At 46.5% G+C, this 12,054-nt stretch overlaps 1 protein-coding gene across 2 annotated transcripts; it reads right to left on the bottom strand.

Annotated features, from left to right (window-relative positions):
• Positions 1 to 389: 389 nt before the first annotated feature.
• On the bottom strand, positions 390 to 9,867 carry LOC140740864 (uncharacterized). Of its 2 annotated transcripts, none has more exons than XM_073070437.1 (2): positions 9,788 to 9,867; positions 390 to 2,884 (listed from the first exon to the last, which is right to left on the bottom strand). In XM_073070437.1, exon 2 carries the CDS (start codon positions 2,874 to 2,876, stop codon positions 873 to 875), a length of 2,004 nt encoding a protein of 667 aa, XP_072926538.1. In that variant the 5' UTR covers positions 2,877 to 2,884; positions 9,788 to 9,867; the 3' UTR covers positions 390 to 872. The 2 variants fall into 2 exon arrangements, with proteins under 2 accessions (XP_072926538.1, XP_072926539.1); XM_073070438.1 differs by lacking the exon at positions 9,788 to 9,867 and adding an exon at positions 9,733 to 9,750.
• Positions 9,868 to 12,054: the final 2,187 nt, after the last annotated feature.

The following is a 12,054-nucleotide window of genomic DNA, read 5'->3' as shown; positions in this document are numbered from 1 at the left end:
ATTTGGTACTTGCAATTTACAATATATTCAAAATCCCAGCTGTAAAACCTTGAAGAGCTGACAAGTCATCTGGTCTGCACTTGAAATTTAATTTGTCCAAAATGACTTCACCAATCAATGCAAGCTGCCAACTGGTATCCCAGACAAAGTGGGAACTCAGGTCGGTCAATCCATTATCTGATTGAGGCCCATTCTTATTTTCACTGGCAAATCTGATAAGGAACAAACCCCTCCCCCCCATTAAAAATCCCATTCCAATTGTAGGAATCTCATTGCAGTAAATTAACAGATCTCAGTGATCACTTGCATCAGGACAAGCAACGTCTTTGGTTGAGATAGCTAGTTCCTCGTAGCCAAGCTTCATTCAAAAAAAAAGCACTAAACCAAAACCAGGATAATATGACACTTTATTAAATTTTAAAAACCCTCATTATCCAATTAATAATTGACCTCAAAGCATATTATGCAAATTGAAGACTAAATTTAGACTTAAATTATCAAGAGTTCAAGTCTTCTGAACAACCCTTTTAGATTAACATGCTTTTTTAAAGGTGTACTACTAAGACCCAACATCTTGCATACTGAAAGCTATGGTATAAGGCAGAGTCTCAATTTTAATCTTCCAGTGTTTTTTTGGTGCATTCTTCAAGTGAACATACTTAAGCAGAGGACTGTGGAACTAGTCAAGATTTTCAAAAACTTCAAGCCGAGTCACTATTCTGCTTGCAGCAAAAGCTTGGAGATTCCTTCTCAAATCAAACTCGGCACGAGCTGGTTTGAACAAGTCCAAATTCCAGCCAACCTTCCACCTTCTGCTTAATTTACTCTGGGTTCTCAACCTCATCTTAATGAGCCTCTGCTTCCAACACATCTCATTCAACATTCACATCTAGTGACCCCGAATTGAGAGTTTCATTATTCAGTGCAAGACAGGATTCCTGAGAAAGATTTTCAATCATTTGTTCAGTGGTTTTACTTGCTATCGGCTCCAATCCACTAACATGGACATTTTCTTCAACTTCTGCAGTGATATTTTGTCCAGTAACTTCCACTTGGTTCTGGTTTTTCAATTCTCCATCTGAGGTGGTCCCATTTGGCACAGGAGTCTCTGGATGATCATCTTCAACTTTGCTGGTGATGGATTCGGTTAGTTTTCCATCCGTACAGTTCTCTGTGGAATTAATTTCTTCAGTGTTCACTTCTACTGAAACCTCTTCGACAAGAGCTGAACTTTGAGATTCAGGTGTCGGATCTCCTGAAGTTTCCAGTTTCTCTATTTTTTGATCTGAAGGGTTGTGCATTTCTAGGGTTATTTCAGTTGAGTCCAACGCTGATTGATTCTCATCCTGCACATCATTTGGTGCTTGTGGATCAATATTGGCATCCTGATCAATGTTTTCAACTGTTTCATCCACAGGTACTGGCTGTGTATCATCCTTCAATTCTTCCTCTTGTAAGCCTTCACCACAGACAGTGAGTTTAATATCTGGTATTAGTTCGGAACTAGTCTTTAGCAGAGATATTTCTTCCACGCTATCCTGGCAGCCAATCGGTTCCACAGACTGTTCACAGCTAGTTTCAGTCACATTTTCCATGTTTGTACTATTATCCTCTGGGGCAGATTTTGTAGTCACTGGATCTGGTTGGCCTGCATCTATCACACTTTGAGTTTTCATGCTATCTTGGCAGCCGATCACCTCCACAGTCTGTTCATGGCTGGTTTCAGTCACATTTTCTGTGCTTGGACAGTTATCCTCTGGGGCAGATTCTGCCGTCACTGGATCTGCTTGGCCTGCATCTGTCACACTGCCGGAGTGCACTTGCGACAAGTCTACAGACGGACTTTCAGATTCTTTTAATGAGAGGCCGTGATCTTCAATTTCAGCAACACAACTACCTCCAGAAGTAGAGTTATCCTGTGCACAGTCAGGTGGCTGTCCAAAATCAGTTGTTGCTTGGGTGGTAGAATGAAGAGGTTCATTATCTGCTCCCTGAATCTCTTCTCCAGTATTGGGTTCAATCACATCTTTCTCCATAACAGCAAACATGGCCACTTCATTCTTCAACACAACATCAATAGGAGTTTCTTCAGTTATTGCTGTCAATTTTGGTTCTTCGTCTTCCTTAGAAGAGTCACATTTAACCGGAGACTCAAGCTGTGTCTCCTGGACAGACATTTCTGTTTCTTGTGAAGGTGCCTCGTGATTGACAGACGAAGACACTGCAGTATACGATGCATCTTCAGAAACTCCTTTAAGAACTTTACCAAGATCTGCTTCAACATCTAGGTTTCCACAGCTTTCTTCTAGTTGTTCATCCAGACTTGTCACAGCTTGATCACCCAAATTAGATTTCTCAGTTGAAATGTCTTCAGTCACACTTGTTCCCAGCTCCAAATCTGGTTTCAGAGTTTCCACATTGGAGCCATTTTCTGAAACTTCAGCAGTCAAGTCAGTCTCTACAGTAGCATTGGTTGGCTCACCAGCCGCTGGTAAAGGATAATGGGCTGTCTGATCAGGCAATTGCTTTTCTGCTTCGACCAAACCAGAAGAGTTTACTTCGCCTTGCACTTCAGAGCCATGAGGAAGCTCAGAGGTACTCACTACTGCTACTTCACTTATTTCTGCCGCTTCCACATCTGTAGTTATCAAAGCTGCTTGTTTCTCTCCAGCTCCTTCATCTGCCTGTTTGGGAGCCTCACTTGCTGTCTGTTCAGGAGGCTCACCAGTTGTCTTGACTTGGTCTTTTGAAACAGCTTTGTTCTTGGGCTCAACTTGCTTCACCTCAGGGTTGTCAGTGGACTCTGCGGCCGTTCTACTTTCCGCTGGCTCACTCACGTTGTAGCCTCTCCGCTTTCTGCCGAGCCTCCCACCCATGCTGTTAGCTGCAAATGGAAAGACGGAGATTAAGCTAAGTGGTAATGAATGAGTGGCAAGTTTAAACAAATAAAACACTGCATACAATTTTCACTCAGGGCAAACAAGAGATTATACCGCTAACATTTGGAAACTAATTAGTTCTAAAGTTAACCACAATTCCAATTCTGGCAGTTTAAACAAAACTGGAGCATTTCTCCCACCTGACCCAAGGGTGGTAGGGTTGAAAACTGATCCCTTTTCTGGCATACTTTACAACAGAATGAGCCACATTCTGGCCTCAGTAGTCATTCAGAAACCCCCATTACCCCGTTTTACATTTAGGATGAACATCCTCACTTTCACATACAAAAGTCTGACCAAGTATTCTAATGCTTCCCTCCCCACCCCCACCCCCCAATAGCCCAGCACCTACGGTCTCTTTGACCCATTCAGCTACACTTCCGCCAAGTGTCAACACCATGAAACAGGACATTCAGCCCAAGTTGTCTACTCAAGCTATATACTTGCCTATATCCCTTCAAATCTTTACCCATCCATGAAACTGTTCAAATTCCTTTTTAACTATACTTGCTTCTACAATTTCCATATAGCTTGTTCCACATACCCACCATTCCCGTGTGGAAAAGCTCTCATCAGGTCTCTTTGAAATGTATATCCTTAGTTTTAGAGTCTGGGTAATATAAAGATCAACCACTTTATCTATGCCCCTCATTTTTATACAACCTCCTACAGTCCAAGGAGAGAGCCCCAGCCTATGTATCTCCATCCCCCACCGGCCCATTTATATCCTGAGAAACACGAAATACTGGAGGGACTGAGCAGGGCAGGCAACATCTATGGAAACAGTCAATGTTTCAGATTAAGACCCTTCATCAGGACTGGAAGGGGAAAAACACCAGGGTAAAAGGTGGTGGGGGGGGGGGGGGGGGAGGGAAAGGGGGATAGCTGGAAGGTGATTACTGAAGCAAAGATTTGCAGGGCAGCAGAGATCACGTAGGGGTGGGGGTTAGAGAGTGTGGGTCTCACTGAACTCTGGAAAAGATTTAAAACTTCTTCCAGGTAGGCATCCCTCAGAGACTTCAGAGTGGAGTATTATATCATAAACAAGTTTCTGCAGACACTAGCTGGGAATCCAGAGCAATGCATAGAAAATGCTGGAGGAACTCAACGATTAAGCACTTTTCCAGCTTAATAACATTTGTATATATAGGCAACCAGAACTGCACAATAATCCATGTCATCTCAACTTCTATAATATCCTCTACAGTTCTGACAAATATGCTCTACTATATCAAGCAGTAGAATTCTGTTTCTAACTAGTCACAAGTTACAACAGTATTTCTATTACACATGACTAGGCAATTTAATTTTCTACCTTAAATTCTATAGAATCAAACCCTCAGGTCTCAATATCTATTCAGAAGCCTTGACCACAAGCTTATTTCATTCAAGAGCAATAGCAGATCAGAGAAGTTTGCCAAGTGAATACTCTACACTGGAAGTTAATTTTAAACAGGATTGTTGAGAATCTTAGATCTGATATTATTCCATCAGCTTGAATTGGGTAATTAAACAATTAAGAGTTAATGAAGTATGCATTTAAGTGTAGCAATTATGCTTGCTGGAAACTTCATGGGGGAGTGATTAGAAAAAAACCCAAAGTGGATGGCTTGTAAAATTATATCCAAGTAGAGATTCAGTCTGCAAAGCAGCTAGCTACCCCTTTCCCAAGGGGGAAGAGCAATTAACCTGAAACTCCAGCTCACCGGTAGTCAAGAATCATGACAAATGAAGAAAAAGCTGTATGTCACGTGTGCACCCAACACAGCAGCACTTAAGGATAAGACTTCCATTAATTCACTAATAACTGCCCCTCTTCGAAAAACGGATTAGGGTTTCACAGAAATCAATATCCACATTAAATAATCTTCAATACAATAGGAGCTGCTGACATGACCTTGATAAAAGGCAGGGATTCGCCAATTTTCCAAATGGATACAATCCAAGACAAAAATAAGATTAGTGAACAGTACAACTACAGTTTTCTTCAAATCTTAAATTCCCAGATTAGGAATCCTGGTTACTCACTCTCCCAAAACCACCTACAATAGTTCCTATCCAACATTAACACAAATCAGACTCTGAGAAAGACTTTATAGGCATCCGTTAGTCTCAAAAGACCATAGATTTATGCCTCAGGTGGTTTCCAGGGCGCAGGCCTGGCCAGGGTTGTATGGGAGACCGGCAGTTACCCATGCTGCAAGTCTCCCCTCCCCACGCCACTGATGTTGTCCAAGGGAAGGGCATTAGGACCCATACAGCTTGGCACCGGTGTCGTCACAGAGCAGTGTGTGGTTAAGTGCCTTGCTCAAGGACACAGTACATTGCCTCAGCCAAGGCTTGAACTAGCGACCTTCAGATCACTAGACCAAGGCCTTAACCACTTGGCTACACGTCAACACGAGACTAGGTTAACACTAATAACAATGTTCTCAATCAAGCAAGCTAGTTCAATTTATACTAGAGCAAACACGAGTGTGTCCTGACAGAGGGTCTCGGCCCGAAACGTCGACAGCGCTTCTCCCTATAGATGCTGCCTGTTCCACCAGGATTGTGTGTGTGTTGTTTCGATTTATACTAGCTTGCTCAGACCCTGCCCTTTACCTCAAGATACAATTAACCAAAGCAATGCAAATTCTAATGTAGCAATTAAACTTGAATATCACAGACTGCATCAACACTGCACCCAAGTCAGAATATTCAATTTCATTGTGGTACATTACTTTGATCACATGGAATGTGCCCCATAGTCTTCCCGGTCTTAACCTATAGATTCATTTTCAAGGACTCTACAACTCATGTCCCCTGTACTTTTTTTCCCCCTATTTGCACAATTTGCTTTTAGCACATTGGCTGTTTTTCATAAATTCCATTTCTTTACTTTCCTGTAAAGGTCTGCACAAAAATCTCAAAGTTGCATATGGTAACATACATTAATAAATTTACTTTTGACTTTGACAGCAACAGTCCTGCTCTCCCCATATAGTGAGGTCCTGTCTGAAGAAGGCTCTCAAACATTGAACTTGACTTTCACATTCTGTGGCAATGAATCCCACAGGCTCACCAATCAAATTTCTTCACTTAGAATCTCAATAGTCTTGCTCTTGATACCAGTGCAGACCCTGACCCTTCATTACAGACTTCTTTAAATTCTTGTTACACATAAATACAGCATTCCTCCAGGACCAAGTGTACACTGCACATATAGTTACAATAGCTAAAAAACATACAAAGCAATTGTCCAGGTACCCGAGTGGCATGGCCTGTAGACTGACAGTGCATGGGATATTATCTCAGCCAGGACAAACATTTTCCAGTATCCAGCCACTCTAAACTCAAGGAATGGAGGCCAAGTCAGCCCAATCTAACTTTAGGATTGACATTATCACCCAAAGAGTCAGGTGAACCTTTGTTCCAGTACTTCCCAGTAGTACGTCCTTTTGTCAAGACCATAGCAGATCATTCCTGGCTGTCCCACCAAGACCCTGTATAATTGTGGCAAGACATTGTCCTGTCATACAATGCTACACATTGGAAGTGAAGGTCAACATTCCATTTGGTTACCTATGTTGTTACACCCTGCATGTTTGTACAAGGTCATCAGATCACTTTGAACATCAACATTCCCTAATCTAACAGTTTTTAAAAACCCTTGCTTTGTCCTCCCTGCTGACTAACTTTACTCAACACTTCAACTGCCACAGTTTAAACCCAATTCCAGGCAAGGAAGTTACATGATAAAAAGATGACATCATTCCAACTTGGAGGGTAGGTGCATAGATTCCATTCAGCACTGTGGTGATTTTTGGACTGTTTAAGATTCGATATTGCAAGCTTTGAGGTGTGGGGAGTGTTCAGAAAAGGGTAGTGCCTCTGGTGAAGGGGCTTGCAATGTCCAATCACCCACTCACCCTTTGGCCCCACTACACACTCAGTTCTCACCTGTGGATCTAAGTAACTGTTGCACGGCAGTGGCCACACCGTACTATACCACTTTGACAGGCAGGCTAAAGCAGATGAGGTCAGCGAATGGGCCTCGGAGCCCAGTGAGACAGCAGTGGCCACACCGTACTATACCACTTTGACAGGCAGACTAAAGCAGGTGAGGACAGCGAATGGGCCTCGGAGCCCAGTGAGACAGGGACATGCCTGTCCTAGCATGCAAAGTAAGCTCCAATGGACGAGGCAGATAAGATCTGACATGCGATCCAATGGCCAGGAAAGCAGTTCTGCAATGCTCCCTGGAGAGCCAAAGACATGACAAGACACAGAAGTGATGGTCGACTATTGCCACCAAGGAAGACCTCGAACACGATGACTACTCTTAGCACTGGACCCACCTTTCGAAGTCGAGAGTGGAACTGCCCCAGTGCAACAGCTTTTCCACTTTCGAAATTCCACCCCCACAGGTTTCCTGTCACTGTCAGACATGACGGACGACCACCATTGGAAGCTTGCAGATGAATGCCAATGGAGAAGATGGTGAGCACTGATGGGGGCTCAAGCATGTGATCCTGTTGGATACTATTTCCCTCCAGTATGACCTGCGGAGTTCCTCCAGCATATTATGTGTGTGTTGCCCTGGATCTGCAGAGTACCATGTTTATCCCTCATTGAGACCACGCTGGCATCAGAGTGGGAAGACTGAATTTAATGTTTGCTGATCTGAGCAGCGCTTTCTGATAATCAAACATTTAATTGCATCTACAGACTCGTTCGTGCAAAGCTAAGCCCATGGACAATCTTACATTTACAGGAAGACTCTCCCAATGCAAGTTGTTTAAAAAGAAACCACTAGATGAACTCAGAAGGTCAGTCAGCATCTTTGGTAGGGGTTCCTAACTCTTTTAATGTTAATGACCAGTACCACAGATCAGTCCCCCTGATCCATGGGGACGTTTGATGTGCAAGTCTGCCGATGTACCATGGAGAGCTTTCTAACCGGCCGCATCACCGCCTGGGATGGAGGTGCCACTGCACAGGATCAGTTAAAGCTGTAGTGAGCTGTGATCACAGTCAGCTCCATCATAGGCACTGGCCTCCTCAGACATCTTCAAAAGGCAATGCCTCAAGAAGGAGCATCCATCTTTAAGCACCCCAAAACCCCCCAGGACAGGCCCTCTTCTCATTGCTACCATCAGGAAAGAGGTACAGGAGCCTGAAGACACACACACACACACACAGTGATTCAGGAACAGCTTCTTCCCCTCTACCATCAAATTCCTGAATGGACAGTGAACCCATGAACACTACCTCATTATTTTTGCACTAATCAGATTTATATACATCTCATTTTAATCAATGTATTTTTTGTACAGTTCTGTTGCTACAAAAAAATTCACAACAAATGTCAAGTTATTAAACCAGATTCTGAAACCCAAAATATCGGGACGGAACTTAAGTGGGAAGAAAGCAGGAGTAAGGGGGGGGGGGGGGGGGAGTAAGACCCGAAACCGCCCCTTGCAGATGCTGTTCCACCCGCTGAGTTTCTCCAGCAGATTGTGTTGCTCCACGCTCCACCCTCTGCGTCGTGTCAAACCTGTTCCAACCCTCCGTACAGGTCCCACCTGCATCAGATACTCCCCGAGATTTCTTCGGACCTTATCACATGCCTAGTCGACTCCAATTCATTGACAAGACACCAACTGACCACGGGCAGAGGAACCCAGACAGGTTCCACCACAATAGCCCAAACCAGGCTTCGAACGGCTCCGGCGCGAACAGACATTGTCTAATACCAAGCGCAACTGCCTGGAGGTGGCCGACGGGCGCCACCTGCCCCACTACCCCAGGCCTGCAGAGTAACGGGACATTGGGTGGTGGGGGCTTCGGAGCGGCCAGGGGCGACGAAATCACTGACAAACCAACCGATTCCACCGGACCGTCATTCAGTCCCAGACCGGGAGGGCGACCCGCCCCGCGGGGAACAGACCGACTCCGAGGGCATCCCCGTGTTAGCCGTGACACGGAGTTAGCACTTTGTCCCTAAAGACATTGGCGGGGTAGCAAGAGCTCAGGGTGACCCCTCCCAAATTCCAGCCCCCCCCCCCCCCCCAACACACACACACGGAATTGGCGACCCGCTTCAGCCCGGGGCGGGGAGGAATATTCTAGTAATTGGGAATCTCCCGGGCAGCGACGGGAAACCATCCGTACACCCCGGTCCGATCCCACATTCACGCCCAGGGGAGGAAGGGGGAACAGCTTCGCTGACCAGCACCCTATCCCCACCCTCAGGTTCGGTGTCCGTCAGACGGAGGGTGGGGGGGGTGAGGTCTCCCACCGGGAGTGAACCCTCGATTCTGGGTCCTTGCGCTCTTCCAGCCCGGGGAGGGGGGTCTCCTCACGGTGGGGTGGGGAGAAGACGGAACAAAGGCGGTGGTGAGTCGCGGGATGTCCCAGAACGATTTCCCAGCGCCGGACGGCTCAACATTCCCCGGGCTCCAGGTTCGAAGGGAGACGCCGACCGATGAGTGGTGGGGGAAGGGGTTCAGCCCGAGGGAGGGGTACCTAGAACGAAAGGGAGGACACGGCCCCAGGAAGGGAGGACAAAATGTAGAGTGGGACGGTGCTGGGTGCCAGTGTAATTGGGAAAGTTGGGGGGAGGTCAAATTCCATGGGAGAGGAAAGAGGAGGGAATCGCAGTCCCGGTCTGGGAGCGAGTCTACAGCCGGTCAGTTAAACTCCGCACATGGCGAACAAAAGAACCGGTTTCTCCCTCTTCAAGTCCCGGGCTTTCCCTCAGTAACAAGCGCCGCTCCTCCCTATATAGGACGTAGGGCTGGGGATTTACCCTCCTTCCTGGAGCAGAGTCGGACAAATTCCTCCCTCCGGCCAAGATAACCTACCCTCCTGCTCCGGATCACGTCGGCAGCAACACAGGGAACGTGGTCCAGACTCGGAGCCGGCGCGGACTGACTGAACACTGGGGCGGGGACACAGGGCGGATCTCAGACGGTAGAGTCGACTCGACTCCCTCCCCCCTCTGGCCGCCCCTCCTCCTTTTTAATCCCTACCAACCCCCTCCTTCCACCCGTCCATTCGTTCTCCCCCCCCACCCCGCCACGCCACGCCACGCCACGCCACATCTTACCGGTTTTCAATTTGCCCGAAGTAATTCATTTAAAATGTTTAAAGAATAGAACTAACTTTCTTCTCAGCTGATGGTCCGCCCAGCCGCTATATCCACTTTCGATTCTCTGAATGAAACCGAACCCGGCGTTTGGGGCGCCTGTGGAAAGTCCCTCGGCGGGATTCTGAGCTCTTAAGAGGCTCTTCGCCATCCGAAGAGCAGATCATCTAGTTTGTACAAAGTAAGATTCCACAGTGTAAATGGAGCGGAATTTCCCGATGGCTAACCGTTTCAATTCCCATTCCACACGTCGGTCACTGGTCTCCGTGTCTGCCCACCATCAGGTCACTGCCGGGTTGGAGGAGAAACACCTCACCCTCCAACCTGGTGGCATGAACATCGATTGCTCCTTCCAGTAAGTTCATTCCCCATTATAGCCTCTTACCTCTTTTCCTCACCTACCTATCACCTCCCCTGGGTGCCCCTCCTCCTTCCCTTACTCCCCTGTTCCACTACTATCAGAATCCTCCTTCTCCAGCCCTTTTCCTTTTCCACCTATCACCTTGCAGCTTCCTCCTTCATCCTCCCCTCTTCCCCCACCCCCTGGCTTCATCTGTCACCTTTTGTTTACCCTCTTACCCCTTCCCTCACCTTCTCATCCTTTCCAGTCCTAATGAAGGGTCTCGACCTGAAACGCTGACTGCATATTCCTCTCCATAGATGCTGCCTGACCTCCTGAGTTCCTCCAACATCGTGTGTGTGTTGCTCTGGATTTCCAGCATCTGCAGATTCTTGATTAGTCAGGGGAGAAGCAGGAGATTGGGGCTGAGAGGGAAATGGATTGGCCGTTGGAGCAGATTCAATGGGTCAAAAGGCCTAATTCCAATCCAATGTCTTATAGAAACGTACGGTACAGAAACAGGCCCTTCAGACTCAGCCAAGCCATTCAAGCTGCTTACTCCCATCCTGGGACCATAGCCCTCCGTACTCCAACTGTCCACGTACCTATCCAAGCTTCTCTTAAACATTGAAATCGAGCCCTCATGCACCACTCGTTCCACACTCCACCAAATCTCTGAGTGAACAAGTTCATGTTCCCCTTAAACTTTCACCCTTAACCCACGACCTCTAGTTGTAGTCCCACCCAACCTCAGTGGAGCAAAACCTGCTTACATTTACCCTATTTACTGTATACCCCTCATAATTTTGTATACCTCTATCAACTCTCTTCTCAATCTTCTACAGTCCAAGGAATAAAGTCCTAACCTATTCAGTTTTTGCTTATGACTCAGATCCTCCAGACCCAGCAACATCCTCGTAAGTTTTCATTGTTCCTGTTGGTAGGTGACCAAAACTGCACACAATACTCCAAATTAGGCCTCACCTATGTCTTATACAACTTCAACATGACATCCCATCTCCTGTACTCAATACATTGACTTATAAGGCCAATGTGCCAAAAGCTTTCTTCACGACCCTATCTACCTGTGACACCACCTTCAATGAATTATGGACCTGTATTCCCAGATCCCTTTGTTCTACCACACTCCTCAGTGCCCTACCATTCACTGTGGAAGACCTACCCTGGTTGGTCCTACGGATGTACAAAACCTCGCATTTGTCCGCATTAAATTCCATCTGTCATCTTTCAGCCCATTTTTTCTAGCTGCTCCAGATCCCTCTGCAAGCCAGATAGTCTTCCTTGTGGCCTTATGGTCTCTTGTATTTATGTAACATGGAGAGATGGCAGATACAGGAACCTGGAGCAACACGCAATCTGCGGCTTTTCAGACCAAAGCCACCGCTAAGATTTGGTGGGAGAGGACCACGGTGTAGGGTTCTGCTACTGGAGCGGGAGGGGCCAGGGTGGGTGAGGAACCCCCTCTGTTATTGTGGTGGGTTACCACATAAGTGGCAACAGTCAAGTTCAAGCTGAAGTTCAGTTTTGTTTATACCGCCACTTATACTGCCAAACAAAACAGCATTCCTCTGGACCAAGGTGCACGACACAGTACATATGACTCACACACAACGCATAATGTA

The sequence above is a fragment of the Hemitrygon akajei genome, chromosome 17, assembly GCF_048418815.1.
Source record: "Hemitrygon akajei chromosome 17, sHemAka1.3, whole genome shotgun sequence".
In the NCBI taxonomy this organism is placed as follows: Eukaryota; Metazoa; Chordata; class Chondrichthyes; order Myliobatiformes; family Dasyatidae; genus Hemitrygon; species Hemitrygon akajei.
This window is presented reverse-complemented; position numbering and strand designations above follow the sequence as displayed.

Bases quoted from the DNA above. Each gene is read 5' to 3' on its own strand.
- LOC140740864 (XM_073070437.1), bottom strand. From the start codon at position 2,876: ATGGGTGGGAGGCTCGGCAGAAAGCGGAGAGGCTACAACGTGAGTGAG.